This window comes from Oryctolagus cuniculus, chromosome 6 (assembly GCF_051225735.1).
Source record: "Oryctolagus cuniculus isolate XC-2025 breed Fujian yellow rabbit chromosome 6, ASM5122573v1, whole genome shotgun sequence".
NCBI classification, from domain to species: Eukaryota; Metazoa; Chordata; class Mammalia; order Lagomorpha; family Leporidae; genus Oryctolagus; species Oryctolagus cuniculus.
In genome coordinates this window covers 113,039,691-113,061,485 of record NC_142872.1, presented here as the reverse complement: position 1 = coordinate 113,061,485, position 21,795 = coordinate 113,039,691, and the positions used below count along the sequence as shown (strand labels likewise).

General features: G+C 35.7%; 1 protein-coding gene across 1 annotated transcript in view; it reads right to left on the bottom strand.

Moving 5' to 3' along the window:
• The window catches only part of CNBD1 (cyclic nucleotide binding domain containing 1), a 506,061-nt gene that overhangs the window by 229,662 nt on the left and 254,604 nt on the right, over positions 1–21,795 (bottom strand). Inside the window, exon 5 of the mRNA XM_070075280.2 lies at positions 4,908–5,053. Coding sequence (XP_069931381.2) covers positions 4,908–5,053 — 146 coding nt within the window. The remainder of the gene's footprint in view (positions 1–4,907; positions 5,054–21,795) is intronic.

The following is a 21,795-nucleotide window of genomic DNA, read 5'->3' as shown; positions in this document are numbered from 1 at the left end:
CATATTTATTGCCTCTGTTATTCCATTTTGATTGGAGAAAAAGTACACCATATAATTTTTTGATATGCTAAGATTTTACATGGTTTTCCTGAGTTATGTTTCACATGTACTTGAGAAAAATTTGTATTTTGACATTGTTTGGTGCTATTTTGTAGACGTAAGATCTAGTCTTCTGAACTATTGCTCATGTCCTCTGTTTCTCCTTGTTGCTGATGATGACAGTTGTATGCCTATAAAATAAGACCTAAATGAAAGATCTCTGCAAGTGAGATCCCAGTGGAAAGAATGGGCCATCAAAGAAGGAGGTACCTTTCTCTGAAGGGAGGAGAGAACTTCCACTTTGACTATGACCTTATCTAAATAAGATTGGAGTTGGCAAACTCAAAAGTCTTCCATAGCCTTGGCAGCTCATGACAAGAGCCTCAGATGATTAGTGACAAAATAAAAGTGTCAATTGTTAAATCAACAACGGGAGTCACTGTGCACCTATTCCCCATGTAGGATCTCTGTCCTTCATGTGTTGTACTATGTGAATTAATGGTATAACTAGTACTCAAACAGTACTTTACACTTTGTGTTTCTGTGTGGGTGCAAACTGTTGAAATCTTTACTTAATATATACTAAATTGATCTTCTGTATATAAAGATAATTGAAAATGAATTTTCATGTGAATGGAATGGGAAAGGGAGCGGGAGATGGGAGGGTTGAGGGTGGGAGGGAAGTTATGCGGTGGGGGGGAAGCCACTGTAATCCAAAAGCTGTACTTTGGAAATTTATATTTATTAAATAAAAGTTAAATAAAAAATGTTGAAAAACAAAAAATTAGATATTTATGCTTTCAGTTTTTATTGTTATCTATTTCTCTTAACAACTATGTAAGATTTTGCTTCATATATTTTTGTATTCTATTGTTAGGCACATATATATTTATATTTGTTTTTTCTCCTTAATGAATTGAATTACTAAATCCTTAAAAAAAATCCTGTCTTCCTCTAGTTATAGTTTTGTCTTAAATTACAGTTTACGTGATTTTAGAATAGTCATTTAAGCTCTATGATATGATACATTTTTCTATGATATACTTTTCCTATGATATGATACATCTTTTTCAACCTATTTATATATTTGAATCTAAAATGTCTCTTTTATATAATTATAATTGAATTGTTTTAAAAAATTCATTTGTCCAATTTTGAATTTTTATTAGTATAGCTGATCCATTTACCTTAAAATGTGATTATTGTTAGCAGTAATCTGCCATTTTGTCAGTTTCCTGTAATGTCTTAGACCTTATTTGTTTCCTCCATTATTGCCATATTTTCTGTGATACTGATATGTTCTAATGAAACTTCTAAATTTTCTAGCAATTAATCTTCATAAATTCCAAGAAATATGTGTTAGTCCATTCAGGCTACTAATACAAACAAGTGTAGGTATTTTATAAATAACATACTTGTCACCTTTCTGGAAACTAGGAAGTCCCAGATAAAGGCACCTGCAGATTCAGGGTCCGAAGAAGACTCTTACTTTATATGGTGGAAGTGGTGATGGCTCTACCCCCAAGACCTATTCACTTCCCAGACTATCTCTTTTTAATACTGTCACTACTGTATTATACTGTTTTAATACTGTCACTACTGTATTTCAACATCTGAATTTTAAGAGGACATAAACATTCATATAATAGTACCTGAGATTCACTGAAAGTGTATAGCAAATTTAAGATCAACACATATTTTTAAAGGTCATGATTGTCTTTAAGAATCCATGATGTATTGTTGCATTCTATTGGCCAGAATTTTATTGAGGATTTTTGTGTCTATGTTCATCAGGGAAATTGGTCTGTAATTCTCTTTCAATGCTGCATCTTTTTCAGGTTTAGGAATTAAGGTGATGCTGGCTTCATAGAAAGAATTTGGGAGGATTCCCTCTTTTTCAATTGTTCTGAATAGGTTGAGAAGCATTGGAGTTAGTCCTTTAAATATCTGGTATTTATTAAATAAAAGTTAAAAAAAAGAATCCATGATATTAAGGCAAGAATAAAGATTTTTTTACTTTCATTATAAGAATATTTTTGAATGATTTTTATAAGGAGAGGAAGCCCAGCATTTTTTCAAGAGATTTAGCTATTATGTTTCTATATGCTAACTGAAATTTAAACTGGAATAGAAAATACTATACAGGCAAATCAAATGTTACTAATTTAGTAACATAAAAATGCTAAGCATTAAAATTAAAAACTTGATTACAATGAGAAGCTATAGAGTTTTTGAGACATAACATCACAAACTTGAAAGAAACAAAATAAAATGAAAGAGATAGAAGCTAAATAATATGGTAAGATTTAGTGGACTTCAACTTAAAAAAAAAACAGGATATGGATATAAAGGAGAAAACAATCCATTTGTAGGAATGTGTCTCAATATGAACACAGGGATAGATTTGTAATTAAATTGAGTTCTCAATAAATTAATTACTTTAGCTTCCATGAGCTTCAAGTTCTCAATCTTAAAAGTACCCTTTGCTCAGGCTATAAAATAAGATATTCAGTGGAAAATGCTTGAGATCATTTGACTCAAGTAAATAACATCTATAATCATATCTATATACATACAGATTGCCATAATATATTATTTATAGTATTAATGTAATAATATAATATAGAGTATTATTAACAAAGCAAATAAATTATAATGTTTTATAATACCAACTAACATAATGCTTTATGTACTATTATAACCATCATAATGTTTCCCTGTTAATATTTTATTGCTTACAAAAAGTAAACGGGTAAGTGCTTATCTAAATAATAAGTTTAGGAAGCTTCCTTAACTAATGTAACTCTAAAGAATTAATGGCCAGAAAAGAGACCAGAAGGGGAAAACAGCTGGGTGGAATGCACTGGAGTAACCAAACTCTCAACAACAGATTGGAAGTCAGCAGCCTGGTGATGCAGGGTGACTGGAGGGAATACTTTAAATAACAGCAGAGGGAGAGAAATGCATACATGAATAGAGAGAGACAGAGAGATGCAGGTACCTAGTCACAGTTGTGGCTTAAGTTAGATGAACAAAGAGATATACAAAGGTCAGATATTTAATGAACTGAATGCTTTGATAATGAGATAATGAAATAGATCTGAGCTGTCAGAATTGTACATCCTGAAAACTCAAGAGAAGAATTTTGACACAAGCTGATGTAAACACAGAGACTTCAAATCAAAAATAAAATAAAATAAATTAAAAGGTATGATCTACTGTAATGTAAGTTGAATTGCCTTACTTAATATAAATTATATATTTGTCAAATACTGAAGTTTCATATTTTAATAATCTATCACCTTAGTTTTGAAGATGTCATCAGAATAAAATGCTTGTTTCTAACTGGAATTTTAGAAACTTTTTCCAAAAAGGTATAATTATAAATTCTAACAAATAGGTATTCATTGTGGAAAAGTTTAACCACAAGAAATATACATGTATGTATATGTATGAATAGGCAAGAGTTAATTGTTTCCCTTTATCACTTCTCAATTACACTCCCCTCTACACTAAATCAACAATTTAAAATACACACACACACACACACATATATATATATGAAGTGTATTTTTGATTCATTCCTGTGTGTTTACAACCAACATATGTGTATAAATTGAGACTATTTACATAAATATATTTATACAATTCTATAACTGTTTTTTGACTATCTTTAATGTTTGCACCCATGTGCATCCATTCATTCTATTAAACCCCGCCTAAATCTTTGTAGAGTCTATGTACCACAATGCATGCAGTCAACCATCTATTGAAGAACATTTAGTTTTTCTTATTTTTTGTCCTTATAAATATAATTTCAGGGATTTATAAACCGAATTAATTTTTAATTACTATCCTCAAGCTAATGGCAAAACAATGTTGAATATTTGTTCTTTTTTTCCATTTTAAAACGCTTTTAACCTCTACAAAACTCTTTTATTTTTCACTGCATGACTCTGATTAACTGGAACTAATTATAAGAAGACCATTGGGGAAAAATACTCAAAATATGTAAATCTCTTCAATTGACACATGTTTTCGAAAATTGCAGTTAGGTTTTAAATGGCAAAATCCTAATGAAGCACTTTATACAAACAGTGATGTGATAGATAATGAATTTAGCATTAGTATAAAATATTTGAAATTCTATTCTAACTAGGAAAACTCTATGTGATATTTTTGTGCCTTGAGGGTCCTCATTTACAGAAAATAATATCTACTTTTATTTTTTCCTGTGGGGAATAATAAAGAGATGCCTTGACAAAACGAATGTGTTAAATTATATGCTTCCCTTCAAAAAATTAAAATATAAAAATTCCTGTTCATTTATCTACTCTCTCCTCTATAAAAAGAACTAGAAACAAAAATCCAGAAATTAAAATCTATTTGTATAGTTCTTCCTTCTCAGTATCTGGATCAGTATCTAAATCAGTCAAATAATCACTTAACAGTTGCTGTCTTAATCTATGAAGACCAACCTTAGAATGTAATGAAATATGTATTGTAGTGTGTAAATACTTACAGTGTGAACCCAAGAATAGTCACTTCACTGCTACATTATGTGGAAACACAATTTACCCCATTCAAAGACCTAGTGGTCTAGGGATTGAACCTAACTATATGTGTCACAATGTGTCCACTGAGCAATTCAGATGCATACTCAAAGTGAAAACACTACTATATACCTTGAAACATAAATACTAAAACATGAGATGTAATTAACTTCATTACTTATAACCATGGAAATGAAATGCATGCAAATTGTACATTTTAACATGTCAAGTTAAATTATGAACGTTATAATGATGAAGTCAAAATAGTGGCATGGATTTGATCATGCCAAATTTCTCTCCACATTAGTCTATTACCTGTACTGCCTTTTATCCATGTTTCAGAAATGAGATTCTTGCTAATTGTCTTCAGATGCTCCCGGTTTAGCCTGGAATTTAAATCTGGAATTGTCTTCAGCATCTTCCACACGATATTGTGTTCATGTGTTGTTCTGTGAACAGGCCTTTAAAAAATCAAAACAAATTACAAATTCAGAGACCATGAAATTTATGCAGACAAACAAAACCTCCTTCATTTTAGAATTTTTTATTTCAAAGTTGTTTAAGGAGAATTGTACTGATATTCTACTTTGCCTTACTAATCTTAGGAAAATTTCCCCTTCTAACATTAAGATGCACCTCCATGATACTTCATACTTTGGAAAATCACATAATGCCTTAGTCATTGTTTTGAACAGAAAACTCAATACTTTGTAAGAATGTATCCTTCCTTAAGTAACAATTATAAATACAAAGCCTCTTTCAGATACCATTAGAAAGACTGTCTTCACTGTTTATTCTTGACTCTTCTGAATAATATTCAAGTTAGATCAGATGAGTTGGTCATTTAATATTTAAGAATATAAATTTTAAGTGAAGAGGTGCATATGCAATTTCAAATAAAACATGATTATCATTGAATGAGTAATTCTTAATATTTACTTCTAGTCATCAAATTCACTAACAAATTTGTAGAGGATATAAAATTCATTTTAATCCAAGTTCTCAAAGGACTAATCTAGCTGTCACATATATGACTGCTTAATACTATTTTTCAAAAATGTTTTTAAATCTAGTGTGAAAAAGTTGTTTACCAGTAGAAAGGGCATTTAAAGTGACTACACCATACATCCAGTGTGCATGTAACAATCCCAGTTTAGAGAGGATATGCTGTAGACCTGTTATGCATACGTGTGTGTGTTTACTGGATTATGATGTAAATCTTCTTTTCTGTTGTGGGTTGTAGCAAAGGAAAAAAGAGTTCAAAAAACATTAGTGCAGTAGATGATCTTGAGATTTATTCCTGGGAAAACAGGCTCCCTACTTAATATCATTGAAAAATTTGGTTGTCAGATGTAATAATAAAGAGTTATATTAGAAATACACTGGCCAGCGCCGTGGCTCACTAGGCTAATCCTCCACCTTGCGGTGCCGGCACACCGGGTTCTAGTCCCGGTCGGGGCGCTGGATTCTGTCCCGGTTGTCCCTCTTCCAGGCCAGCTCTCTGCTGTGGCCAGGGAGTGCAGTGGAGGATGGCCCAAGTGCTTGGGCCCTACACCCCATGGGAGACCAGGATAAGTACCTGGCTCCTGCCATCGGATCAGCGCGGTGTGCCGGCCGCAGCACGGCGGCCGCGGCGGCCATTGGAGGGTGAACCAATGGCGAAGGAAGACCTTTCTCTCCGTCTCTCTCTCTCACTGTCAAAAAAAAAAAAAAATACATTGTATTATAACCAGACCTAAAATATGTGTCATTGACTTAGCAGCCAATCAGGAAGCATTGAGGAAAAGACATTTTGTTGTGTGTGAGTTGAGGGGGGGGGGGTAGGTAGGGGAGGCAACACATTTTCTAGATACCTGCAGTAATTAGAAAGGCAGTACAAGTACCTAGGTAATTTGCTTCTTCTTATAGTAGTTGGAAAGAGCCAGAAATTTATTAAGCCTTTTTGGGTGAGTGCTGTCTATTAATAGAAATTTATTGTCAAGCATAACTGAAAAAGAGGAAAAGTAGAACATAGATATGAAAGACAAATGCGTCTCTTGATCCCAGGAAACAAGAAAGGATTAAGGGAGATAAAGGCTTGACCATCAAGGTTCTATCAAGTCTTCTCAGTTGCAATGATGTTTAACTCTGTGGCAAAGGCCTAACGAAAGAATGTGCCTTCCTGTCCAAGCCTATCTCAGAACAACTTATTTGAATAAAGAAATTGGATGTGGTATGTATACACAAAATGGAAAATTACTCAGATATTAAAAAAGAAAGAATTCCTGTTATTTTTAGAAACATGAATAGAACTGGAAGACATTATTCTAAATGAAATAAAGCAGGTGTAGAAAAAAGAAATACTACATGTTCTCACTTAATATGTGGGATTTAAGGGAAAAAAATTGTCTCAAATAAGAGGGTAGACTACTGATGAGGAGAGGCTTGGAAGAGAGAATAAAGGAAGGTTAGACCACAGGTACCAAAATTCCTCAGATTGGAGGAATAAATTCTAATGTTTTACACACATCAGGACAGTGACTACAGTTTGCAAGACCCTACTATATAATGTATGAAGAACTAGAAGAAAAGGATTTTAAGATTCTAAACACACACAAAAAAAATGGTAAGTGTATAAGAATCTAGAAAGGCTAATTACTATGGTTTGATCATTACAGATTGTATACATGGACCCCATAAATATAAACAATTACTATGTGTCAATTAAAAATAAAAAAGAGCTAAACAATATAGAGAAGCAGGCAGAGAGAGAATAAGCACAGATATAAGCAAAAACTAAAAAATAATGTCTAGAACATTAGCTTGGCTTCAGCTACTGACATGTAGGAGATACAGAGGACAAATGAGTCAGAATCCTGTGCTGTTTTCTAAGGATGTATATCATTCAGGAATTCACTACTGTGATCTAGTAAAGCTTTGACTCACTGAACTGAAGAACCAATGGAACCTGTACAATACTCCTCATTGTTCACAGTTAATAAATTCCCCATACTCTTGTGAGATTCACCCATTAGCGTAAGATGAGAGAAAACTTCCCATACAGTAAAGTCAAGCGGTATCCCTCCCAGAAAACAGACTCAAAATCTAATCATAGACACTTAGAACATGGCCATGATAGATGTATTTATGATGTCAGCCCAGGAAAACATTATTGCTGTGAATCAATGATGACAATATGTTTCTTTTTTTTTTAACTTTTATTTAATGAATATAAATTTCCAAAGTACAGCTTATGGATAACAATGGCTTCCCCCCCATACCATCCCTACCACCCGCAACCCTCCCCTTTTCCACTCCCTCTCCCCCCCCATTCACATCATGATTCATTTTCGATTCTCTTTATATACAGAAGATCTGTTTAGCATACATTAAGTAAAGATTTCAACAGTTTGCTCCCACACAGAAACATAAAGTGAAAAATACTGTTTGAGTGCTAGTTATAGCATTAAATCTCAATGTGCAGCACACTAAGGACAAAGATCCTACATGAGGAGTAAGTGCACAGTGACTCCTGTTGTTGACTTAACAAATTGACACTCTTGTTTATGGCCTCAGTAATCACCCTAGGCTCTTGTCATGAGCTGCCAAGGCTATCGAAGCCCCCTGAGTTCACCGACTCTGATCCTATTTAGACAAGGCCATGGTCAAAGTGGAAGTTCTCTCCTCCCTTCAGAGAAAGGTACCTCCTTCTTTGATGACCCGTTCTTTCCACTGGGATCTCACTCGTGGAGATCTTTCATTTAGATTTTTTGTTTTTTTTTGTTTTGTTTTGTTTTGTTTTGTTTTGTTTTGTTTTCCCCAGAGTGTCTTGGCTTTCCATGCCTGAAATACTCTCATGGGCTTTTTATCCGGATCCGCATGCCTTAAGGGCTGATTCTGAGGCCAGAGTGCTGTTTAGGACATCTGCCATTCTATGGGTCTGCTGTGTATCTCACTTCCCATGTTGGATCATTCTTTCCCTTTTTGATTCTATCAGCTAGTATTAGCAGACACTAGTCTTGTTTATGTGATCCCTTTGGTTCTTAGTCCTATCATTATGATCAGTTGTGAACAGAAATTGATCACTGGGACTAGTGAGATGGCATTGGTACATGCCACCTTGATGGGATTGAATTGGAATTCCCTGGTATGTTTCTAACTCTACCGTTTGAGGCAAGTCAGCTTGAGCATGTCCCGAATTGCACATCTCTTCCCTCTCTTATTCCCACTCTTATATTTAACAGTGATCACTTTTCAGTTAAGTTTCAGCACTTAAGAAGAATTGTGTATTGATTACAGTATTCAACCAAAAGTATTAAGTAGAACAAACAAACAAACAAACAAAAAAGACAATATGTTTCTATTTCCTTTCTTTCCTGAATGTGAGTTTTTTATGGTGAATAGGCTACCCACGTCTCCAGCATCATATGTTGTATAAAAGAATAGAAACAGGTAATTATTTCTCTGTGTTTTTGTTGTTTTTGTTAGAAATAGTCTTATTCAAAAAAAAAAAAAAAGAAATAGTCTTATTCATCTTGATGGAGAGGAGGCTATATCCTCAATATATTTGACTTTGAGAAACAATGAAGTGTGAAACTTTCATCTTTGGTAAGCAAGTGAATACATGTGTTGGCACAGGAAGTTAGTAACCAGGAAAAGGAAAGCTACAGGAAGCATACCAGCTGTTCAAATATTGTTTCCTCTTATCTCTAGGCAACCAACTTGACCCCAGTTCATTGTTGTGGCCATACAACTGAGTTCTAGCTAATGGGAAGCGAACAGACTCAGAAATGAGATGTGGCCTGTTACATGGTCAAACTGTATAAATGTTCCATTTGAATCAGAAAAGAATGTGTATGATCTCCTGTCAGATACAAAAGCATACCTGTGTGTACACAAGAAGGAGAATTTGAAAAAGAGTATTAAAATGGATTTAAAAGATGTTTGTTTTGACACAAAAATTTTGAAATCCATGCACAATTTTGTCATATAATGCATGTCCATGAATTTTTTGAAGAATCCTTGAATGCATGGATTTTAAAATTCTGTCACAAAGCAAATTTATCCTTAACTCTATTTTATATGAACATTTTTGTATGTAAACTCATAGATACCAACTGTATGTAAATATTTATATATATATATCATAGATACATATGCATATATGTATTTGCCTGCATACACATTAAATATAAGTGTATTTACTATTTGCCAGATATCCCATCTATAGATGAAATATATTACTATGCTTTCTTTTAGCAAAGTATTCCACATTTAACAAGTAGGAAAGCTAGTGTACAGAATTGTTAAATAAATTGCTGAAGAATGCATTGATACTCAGTGATAGTACTAAATGGCAGTGGGAGGCACCCAGGCAGTTTGACCTGGATACCATGTTTGAGAACTTCAGATCACAGCCCAAAACTGTGATTTTTCAGGTATGAGGAAAGGCAATCACAAAGATGTTACCTGGCAGGCCTCTTGGGAAAAGGTGTCCCTCCCCATACCTAGTGAGGTACACAGCCTGAGCATGAGTTTCTGAAGGGAGTTGCATTCATGAATTCAAGGTTTCCCTGGCCATCCATGCCCTCATGAATATCTGCATTCTCACTTCATCTGGTAGTCTCTTTGTTGGAGAATCTTGAAGACCTTTTCCCCTCCTAGTTGTTCTCCTTGCCCTCTTTCCAATTCCCAGGTGCATGACACTGTAGGAGCCTTTTGTTCAGGGCTCCCTCAACAGTGAGATCCCTATCTGCATTGACTCAGCAGAACACAGACTGCTGAGCCCAACCATGGGGAGGGAATTGGTGGTTTCTCTGGTTTGGAATCTTGCTTAGACTATCAAAGCCAATGATTAAAGGATTCCCTATTGCTACCACTCAGTCTTGCTTTAGATGGATACTGATATCTGCTATTCAGCATTCTCTCCCCGTTTCTCCTGTGCTCTTGATAATATTCTTACTCATTATGCTAGTCCATAACTTCCTACTCTTGATTGTTCTAATTTTCTATATCTCCCTTCCTCTATTTGATCTATCTATAAACCTGAGTGGCCTGGATTAATACAATTATGTTTTAATCTATTCTGGAGAATGTCTATTACTCTCCAGAATTTAGTGGAATGTGTTGTATGTTTCAAATCTGCTTTACTCTATGAAATAAGAGTCACCTTTCTGGTACATAAGGTCTGATCTAGCTCCTCCTGAAATACTTTTGCTTGAATTGCATTTTTCAGCAATTAGTTCTGCTTATTCCACCTTTTCTTGTGTCATATTTTTGTTCTCATTTTTTTCCAATTTCAATTTCAAAATGGGGTAAGTTTTCTATATTAAATATGCTGAACTTCTGTCAGACAAGGGTTGGATGTTACCAATATTCAATTTTTTTCTAAATGTATGATTTTGAGGATATGAAGATTCCTATATGATTTTATTCATTAAATTTTATTTTGTATTGTCCTTGTTAGTGCGCTGATTTGATATCAGCAGATTGATCTTAAGATTTTATATTATTTATTTAAGGCAGAGTTATAGAGAGAATGGGAGAGACAGAGAGAATTTCCACCCACTGATTCACTCCCCAAATGTCTGCAATGGCCAGGTCTTGGCCAGGAATCCAGGAGCTTCATCCTCCACTGCTTTCCCAAGCACATCTGCAGGAAGCTGGATTGGAAGTAGAGCTGCCAGAACTCAAACTGGTGCCCACATGCTATGCCTGCACCACAGGCAGTGGTTTACCCCTTGTGCCACAATGCCAGCTCCAACTTTATTCTTAAATCAGTACTTCAATCATCACTTACTATATGTCTATTCAAATATGATTTCTTCTTGAATTAGCTTTAGTGATTCATCTTTTTCTATGAAACTGTCCTTTAATTTGAATTTACATCATTGCTGGCATATGATTTTTCTCAGAATTTTCTTATAATTTTTATTATTTTAGCAATATCAGAGGAGATGTACTCTCTTCCATTCCATATTTAAGTTTTATTCACTTATTGTTAAAGAGAGAGAGAGAATGAAAAAGAATTCTATCTGCCATCTGTTCTTCATTCCTCAAATGCCCACAACAGACAAGACTGTTGCCAGGATAAACGCAGAAGCCAGGAACTCAACAGTGGTCTTCTATGTGGATAGGAGGGACCAAATTCTTCTGCCACCACATGCTACTTCACAGAATACACATTTGCAGGAGGTTGCATTAGAAACGGAGCAAACATCAGCCAGACGCTCTGATATGGGACACAGGTGTCCCAGGAATTGTCTTAACCACCACATCACAGCACTTCACTGCCTATTTTAGTAATCTGAATATTCTGTTTCTTAGTCAAGATGATAAACTTTGATCTTTCTAAAGAAGGAATTTTTCTCTATTCATTTAAAAATGGAAAGAATTTATTAATACCTATGATTCTCAGTGTTATAGCAAATGAATAATAATTACTAAAACACAGTTCTCATCATGCTCATGCTAACGTGCTGTTAATACAAAGAGAACATATTCAATGTAGTTCATAGATAAAATTCTAAGACTATTATACTTCCTTTGCTTCCTTCCTTCTGCTTCCTAGCTTGTTTTTGAGATAATGTATTTTAAATTTACATAATAGTCATAATTCTCTTATAAAGAGTTCAAAAATTAAAAAGCAAAAATACCACAGTTCATCAAGAATATAAGCATGGATTATAAACAATAATCAAATGAAAAGCTGTCATTTTCATGCACATGCAGTAAATTTTAAATAACCACATCATTAAAACTATAGTAGTATATAATTGAAAATATCTGTTTGAAGATGATAAAACTTTGACAAGTTATAGTTGCAGCACTACTGATACCCAAATGCATTCATTTATTTATAATTTTAAAAATAATTTTAGCTCCCACATATAAGGGAGAACACGGGGCATTTGTCAATCTATGTATGGCTTATTTTACTCAACATGATGTCCTCCTTGTTTTTATGCAAATGGTAAAATTTCATTCTTGTTATAGTTGAATTATATTCCATTATACATATCCACATTTTCTTTATCTGTTCTTCTGATGCTGGACACCTTGGTTGGTTCCATGGTTAGCTATTGTGAGCAGGGCTGTCATCAATATGGTGGTGCTGGAGTCTCTTTGATACAATGAATTCCTTTCTTCAAGGTATATACCAAGGAGAGGGATTGCTGAATATTACTGCAAGTCTATTTCTAGTTTTTTTAAGAAATCTCCACTGTTTTCCACAGTAGCTGTGTTATATTTCATTCCCACCAACAGTATATAAGTGTTTCCTTTTCTGCACATTTTTGTGAGCGTTTGTTACTTTCTGTCTTCTGGATAATAGCCAATCTAACAAGAGTGAGAAGATATCTTATTGCGGACTTGATTTGCATTTCTCTGATGGCTAGTGATGTTGAACATTTTGTCCGCTATTTTTTGGCCATTTGTATTTCCTCTTTTGCGTACTGAGGGCTATTGCCCATTTCTTCATAGTTTTTTCTTTAACATTTTGAGTTGCTGATATATTCTAGATATTAATATTTTATCAAATAAGTAGCTTTCAAATATTTTCCCATTCTGTTGAACGTCTCTTCACTATTGAGTGTTCCCTTTGCTGTGCAGAAGCTTCTGAGATTGATATAATCCCATTTACATAGTTTTGCTTTTGTTGCCTGTGCTTTGGGGGTCTTATCCAAGAAGTCATTACCTACACCAATTTCGTAAAGCATTTTCCTTAGATTCTCTTTGAGCAACTTCATAGTTTTATATCCTAAATTTAGGTCTCTGATCCATCTTGAGATTAGATTACCTCTGATTAGAAGTAGGGATATAATTTCATTCATAGTATATATATGAATTCATTTACATATTCACATTCATATATATATATATATATATACATATATATATTCATATATATCCAGTTCTTCCAGTACCATTTACTAAAAAGATTATCCTTTCTCCAATGTATGGTTTGAACATTTTTGTCAAAAATCAGTGTGCTGTATGTGTGTAATTTCTGGGTTCTCTATTCTGTTCCATTGATGATGTATTGACTTTCATGCCAATATCATGCAGTTTTAACATCAGTGGTTGTGTATGCTTGGAAGTTGAGTATTGTAACACTTTCACTTTGATATGTTTGGCAAATATCACTTTGGTTATTCTGGGTCATTTGAAAGATTCTCTACAATGAATACCATAGAGGAAGGGGTGGGAGGAAGGTTTCAAGACGGCAGAATAGTTACAGGATGGTCTGATTTACAAGAAGTGAACTTAATATTTTTAAAAAAGGAGAAAGATTACACTGACATCATAAATAAGTGTTAAGTGTAAATGTAAGTGTTAGTTGTTAAATCAATAGCAGGAGTCACTGTGCACTTAATCCGTATGTTGGACCTCTGTCCTTAATGTACTGCACTGTATGAATTAACTATAAAACTTGTTCTCAAACAGTACTTTATACTGTGTGTGTTTGTGTGTGTGCATGCGTGTGTAGGTACAAATTGTTGAAATCTTTACTTAGTATACAGTTGGTCTTCTTGTATATAAAGTTAATTAAAAATGAATCTTAAGAATGGAATGGGAGAGGAAGTAGGAGGTGTGATGGGAGTGGGGGTGAGAGGGTGGGTGTTGGGGGAAGACCCACTATATTCTTTTTTTTTTTTTTTTTTTTTTTTTTGACAGGCAGAGTGGACAGTGAGAGAGAGAGACAGAGAGAGAAAGGTCTTCCTTTTGCCGTTGGTTCACCCTCCAATGGCCGCCGCTGCAGCCGGCGCACCGCGCTGATCCTGGCAGGAGCCAGGAGCCAGGTGCTTTTCCTGGTCTCCCATGGGGTGCAGGGCCCAAGCACCTGGGCCATCCTCCACTGCACTCCCTGGCCATAGCAGAGAGCTGGCCTGGAAGAGGGGCAACCGGGACAGAATCCGGCGCCCCGACCGGGACTAGAACCCGGTGTGCCGGCGCCGCAAGGTGGAGGATTAGCCTATTGAGCCACGGCGCCGGCTTTATATTCTTTTTTTTTAAACATTTATTTATTTGAAAGTCAGAGTTACACAGAGAGAGGAGAGACAGAGAGACAGACAGACAGAGAGTCTTCAACCTGATGGTTCACTCCCCAAATGGCTGCAATTGCTGGAGCTGCGCCTATCCAAAGCCAGGAGCCAGGAGCTTCCTCCGGGTCACCCACATGGGTGCAGGGGCCCAAGGTCTTGGGCCATCTTCCACTGTTTACCAGGCCATAGCAGAGAGCTGAATTGGAAGTGAAGCAGCCAGGTCTTGAACTGGTGCCCGTATGGGATGCCAGCACTTCAGGCTAGGATGTTAACCCGCTGCAACTAAGCACCGGCCCCACCACTATATTCCTAAAGCTGTACCTATGAAATTTGTGTTCATTAAATAAAAGCTTTCTAAAAAAAAGCACATACTAGAAACTAAACTGCTAAATAATTTACATGACACTCAAGTTACATTTTTTCATTTAATGAATGCATTTTTACATTGATACAACTTTAGGGATACAGTGGATTTTTTTTGACTTTTATTTAATGAATATAAATTTCCAAAGTACAGAATATGGATTACAATGGCTTACCCCCCATAACGTCCCTCCCACCCACAACCATCCCCTTATCCACTCTCCCCTTCCATTCACATCAAGATTCATTTTTGATTCTCTTTATATACAGAAGATCAGTTTACAATACATTAAGTAAAGATTTCAACAGTTTGCTCCCACACAGAAACATAAAGTGAAAAATACTGTCTGAGTACTAGTTATAGCTTTAAATCTCAATGTACAGTACACTAAGGACAGAGATCCTACATGAGGAGTAAGTGCACAGTGACTCCTGTTGTTGACTTAACAAATTGACACTCTTGTTTATGGCCTCAGTAATCACCCTAGGCTCTTGTCATGAGCTGCCAAGGCTATGGAAGCCCCCTGAGTTCACTGACTCTGATCATATTTAGACAAGGCCATGGTCAAAGTGGAAGTTCTCTCCTCCCTTCAGAGAAAGGTACCTCCTTCTTTGATGACCCGTTCTTTCCACTGGGATCTCACTCGTGGAGATCTTTCATTTAGGTTTTTTTTTCCCCCCCAGAGTGTCTTGGCTTTCCATGCCTGAAATACTCTCATGGGCATTTCAGCCAGATCTGCATGCCTTGAGGGCTGATTCTGAGGCCAGAGTGCCATTAGGACATTTGCCACTCTATGGGTCTGCTGTGTATCTCACTTCCCATGTTGGATCATTCTCTCCCTTTTTGATTCTATCAGCTAGTATTAGCAGACACTATTCCTGTTTATGTGATCCTTTTGGTTCTTAGTCCTATCATTATGATCAGTTGTGAACAGAAATTGATCACTGGGACTAGTGAGATGGCATTGGTACATGCCACCTCAATGGGATTGAATTGGAATCCCCTGGTATGTTTCTAACTCCACCGTTTGAGGCAAGTCAGCTTGAGCATGTCCCGAATTGCACATCTCTTCCCTCTCTTATTCCCACTCTTATATTTAACAGTGATCACTTTTCAGTTAAGTAACCCAGTCATTTGCAACAAGATGGAGGAATTTGGAAAACATCATGCTGAGTGAATTAAGCCAGTCCCAAAGGGACAAATATCATATGTTCTCCCTGATTGGCGACAACTAACTGAGCACCAAAGGGGAAACTTGTTGAAGTGAAATTGACACTGTGAGAAACAGTGACTTGATCAGCTCTTGTCCTGACAGTTGATGTACAATGTAATACTTTATCCATTTTAGTATTTTGTTTTTGTTCTAGTACCATTAACACACAATTGTTCTTAGGTGTTTAAATTTTCACTGAAAAGTGATCCCTGTTAGGAATTTGGAAAACATCATGCTGAGTGAAATAAGCCAGTCCCAAAGGGACAAATACCACTTGTTCTCCTTGATAGGTGACAACTAACTGAGCACCAAAAAGGAAACCTGTTAAAGTGAAGTGAACACTAGGAGAAACGGTGACTTGATCAGCCCTCACCCTGACTGTTGATGAGCAGCTTAATATGTTATCCCTCTTAGTATTTTGTTTGTTTGTTTGTTCTACTTAATATTTTTGGTTGAATACTGTAATCAATACACAATTCTTCTTAAGTGCTGAAACTTAACTAAAAGTGATACAGTGGGTTTTTTTTCCCCCATGTCTCCCCACCCTGCTCCCATCCCACCTCCCATTCCCTCTACCATCGCCTTTTTCATTATGGATCATTTTTAGGATGACTTTATATACAGAGGACCAACTCTATGCTAATCATAGATTTCAACAGTTTGTCCCCACGCCCACACACAACATATAGAGTACAGTTTAGGGAGATAATTTGCAGTCAATTCTCATATTACAATTCAATAGAGACAGAGGTCCTACCTGGTAAAAATGTGCACAGTGACCACTGTTGTTCCTTTAACAATTAACACTCTTTTTTTTATGACGTCAGTGATCATCTGAGGCTCTTGTCATGGGCTGCCAGTGTTATGGAGGCCTTTTGTGACCATAGACTCTGTAGGTATTTGGTCACAGCCATAAGCAAAGAGGATGTTCTCCTCTCCCTTCAGAGAAGAGTGTCTCCTTTTTTGATGACCCTTCCTTTATTCTGAGGTCTCACAGAGATTCTCCGTGTAGGATTTTTTTCCCACAGAGTCCTGTCTTTCCATACCCGAGATGCTCTTGCAGGCCTTTCAGCCTGACCAGGAATCCTTCTGGGTTGATTCTGAGGTCAGAGTGTTATTTACTGTGAAAGTCATTCTAGGAGTCTGCTGTGTGTACTGCTTCCCATGTTGGTCCTTCCTTCGTTTTTTAATTCTATTATTTTTACCGGGTACTTGATGTTATTTATATTGTCCCTTTAAACTTAGACCAGTCTATCTGTTGCCTTCAACATTTAATATGATCATTGTAACAGTGAAGATGGTGTTTATACCACTGATTCTTATGGGTTCGGAACCCCATGATTAGTTCTTGGGCTGCACCCTGAGAGGTGAGTTCTGTATACAGAACTAGACTGTTTTACAGTTTTAGATGACCTCCTCCATCTCTTATTCCCTACCTTGATTTTAACTGGGATCTTTTTCCAATTGCTTTAAAATACACATAATTAACTCTGTGTTACATATAGAGTCCAGCATATAGTGTGAGGTAGAGAGATGAGAGAGAGAAAGACAACAGAGAAAAAAAGAAAGAAAGAAACAATCAACAAATGCAAATTAAAAGGATAACGAGTACTCAAACAATATATTTCACTTTGTGTTTCTATGGGGGTGCAAACTGTTGAAATCCTTACTTAATGCATACTAAACTGATCCTCTGTAAAAAAAAAAAAAAAAAAAAAAAAGAAATTATCAATTCCCAACTTGACTCTCACTGGGATTAAACATGACAATAGGTCTGATCTGATTTCATCATGATTTAAAAAAATCATCTATTATTTTTCACTTTATGTTTCTGTGTGGGAGCAAACTGTTGAAATCCTTACTTAAGGTATACTAAGCTGATCTTCTGTATATTAAGAGAATCGAAAATGAATCTTGATGTGAATGGAAGGGGAGAGGGAGTGGGAAAGGGGAGGGTTGTGGGTGGGAGGGACGGTATGGGGGGGGGAAGCCATTGTAACCCATGAGTCATACTTTGGAAATTTATATTCATTAAATAAAAGATAAAAAAAATGACAATAAAAAAAATAAAAGGATATACACAGTAGAAAGTAACAATAGTTAACTGTCTCTTGAAAATCAGGTCAAGGATTCTTCAGGAAATTAGTTCTAAAAGTGACTATTTCGCTTCTATACCTTTCATTTTAGTTGCGCTGTTAATTCTCCCAAATCAGGGAGAACATATGATGTTTGTCTCTTTGGGACTTGGTCATTTCACTAACTATGAGGCTTTCCAGCTCGCTCCATTTTGTTGCAAAGGAACAGATTTCATCCATTTTTACTGCTGTGTAGTATTCCATAGTGTACATATCCCACAATTTCTTTTTTTCCCAACTTTTATTTAATAAATATAAATTTCAAAAGTATAACTATTGGACTATATCAGCATTTCCCCCCATAACCTCCCTCCGACCCACAACCATCCCATTTCCCACTCCCTCTTCCATCCCATTCTTCATCAAGATTCATTTTCGGGGCTAGTGACGTGGATCATTGGGTTAATCCTGCACTTGTGGCCCCAGCATCCCATGTGGGTGCCGGGTTCTAGTCCCCCCCTGCTCCTATTCCAGTCCAGCTCTCTGCTGTGGCCCAGGAGGACAGCGGAGGATGGCCTAGGTGCTTGGGCCCCTGAGCCTGTATGGGATACCAGGAGGGAGCACTTGGCTCCTGATCAGCACAGCACCGAGTGTGGCGCCCATTTGGGGGGCGGTGAACCAACAGAGGAAGACCTTTCTCTCTGTACCGCTCTCTCATTAATTCTGTCAAATAAAAAAAAGGATTTATTTTCAATTATCTTTGTATACAGAAGATCAACTTAGTATATACTAAGCAAAGATTTCAACAGTTTGCACCCACACATATACACAAAGTTGGGTTGGATTAGTGTGCCCTTTTCCCCACATCCTCTCCAGCATTTGCTATTTGTTGATTTCTGTTTGAGGGCCATTCTAACTGGGGTGAGGTGAAACCTCATTGTGGTTTTGATTTGCATTTCCCTGATGGCTAGTGATCCTGAGCATTTTTTCATGTGTCTGTTGACCATTTGGATTTCCTCTTTTGAAAAATGGCCCTCTTTTAATTGGTTATTTGTTTTGTTGCTGTGGAGTTTCTTGATCATTTTATAGATTCTGGTTGTTAATCCTTTAATAGTTGTGTAGTTTGCAAATAATTTCTCCCATTCTGTCAGTTGCCTGTTCACTTTCCTGACTTCTGTAAAGAAACTTCTCAATTTGAGGTAATCCCAATTCTTCATTTTGGCTTTGACTACCTGTGCCTCTGGAGTCTTTTCCAGGAATTCTTTGCTGTTCTAATATCTTGAAGGGTTTCCCTTATGCTCTCGATTAATTTGATAGTGTCGTGGTGTAGATTTAGATCTTTAACCCATGTTGAGTGGATTTTTGTATATTATGTAAGATAGGGGTCTTGTTTTATACTTTGACATGTGGACATTCAGTTTTCCTAGCCCTGCAGTATGTTTTGAAGTCTGGAATTGTGATGCCTCTGGCTTTGTATTTATTATATAGGATTCCTTTGGCTATTTGCGGTCTTCTGTTCCTCCATATGAATTTCAGCATCATTTTTTCTAGGTCTGTGAAGAATGTCTTTGGTATTTTGATTGGTATAGAATCGAACCTGTAAATTGCTTTCAGAAGAATGGACATTTTGATGATATTAATTCTTCCAATCCATGAACATGGCAGATTTTTCCTTTTGTGTTTTCTTCTATTTCTTTCTTTAATATTTTGTAATTCATCATAGAGATCTTTGACATCCTTAGTTTTATTTATTCATTTGTACTTGATTGTTATTGTGGCTACTGTGAATGGGATTGATCTTAGAAGTTCTTTCTAGGTCATGGCATTATCTGTGTATACAAAGGCTGGTGATTTCTGTGCATTGACTTTGTATCCTGCAACTTTGCCAAACTCTTCTATGAGTTCCAATAGTCTCTCAGAACAATCTTTTGGATCCCCTATATATAGAATCATGTCATCTGAAAATAGGGATAGTTTGACTTCCTCCTTTCCCATTTGCATTCCTTTAATTTCTATAACTTGCCTGATGGCTCTGGCTAAAACTTCTAGAACTATATTGAATAGCAATGGTGAGACTGGGCATCCCTGGCTGGTGCCAGTTTTCAATGGAAATGCCTCCAACTTTTTTTAAAGCTTCTGAAAATCTTTTAACTTTTCCCTCTCAGCTAATTCTTCACAATTTTTGCTAATAAGAATATCATATGATTATTGCAACAGACATCTCTGAAGCCATGGAAAATCAATTCATGCTCTCAAGGCCTTTATGCTCCCACCACTAATTTACTCACATTAATTCAGATATTCAAAGGAAATGGAGCTTCTATTTTTTTTTCTGCAGCTGATCAAATTTACTGACCCAAATCTATTATGTTGAAGAGTAAAAACAAAAGCAAAAAGCAAAAATATGCTTGTATGTGTCCTTAACAATATCATATATCTTCTGATGTGAAGAGTCTCCATTAATTTAAAATCTGCAGAATATACAAAAAATTATCTCCCTATCCTAGTTTATGTGTGTGGCTGTTCTAAGAAGACGTAGTCCTTTAAGTAAAGATGTTGACTACCAAAGTTACTCCACTAAAAATTCTTCTCCTTGAAGAGGGTATAAGCATAAAAGGAGAGTAGTTGTGTCCTTATGGCAGTAGGTGGAACAGTTTACATGCATGCACTGAATATTTTATTGAAGAAACATAACCAACTTATAGTAAAGAGCACATAAACAAAGTCATTAAACTTTGGTTGGATGTTTTCCAATAAAACAATAATGAATAAAAACATTCAGGTACAAGTAACAGAAGAAAGCAGTGATGGAGTGTGCTACAAGAAGCAATATTCAAACTGAGACCAAAGAGGTCAGTTTCCCCCAAGACACAAAGGTAATAATGGTAAAAAGAAATCTAACTACTAAAAATGACTGAATGGAGAGAAAACCACATTGCAAAAACTCACACATATACACACGCTCATAAACACACACACATCACACACTGAAACAATGTAAACTGGATAATTTTGGAATTCCAGACAAATTAATGAGCTACAACAGGAAGAAAACAATACATCTGATATTCACACTTAAAATAGAATGAAAATATTATGTGTAGAAATATTAAATGTAGAAAGATATTATATGTAGGAATATAGCACAAATAACATGTTAAAAATTGCAAAGAAATATTTGACAATAAAAGAATGGTTAAAGGGTTATGTTAGTTCAAGGTCATATTATTTATTTATTATAAAACCAAGCATATAATGCAGGATCCATATACAAACAAACTTATGTTATGAATATAGTTATGCAATAGCAAAATATATTGGAAATACTTATCCTAGGGTCCAGATTAAAAGTGATTTTTAATTATCTGTTTTATATAATTGAGAAATGCTATAGTTAAAATATCCACTTCATTCAGTTTTATGAACCTTGACTTAATGATTCAGAAATCATTGTCTTCTTAAAGATTATTAGCTTTCGCTGCTTTTGATGTATGAATTTATCCCTTGAGTTATTCTATTACCTGGTTTC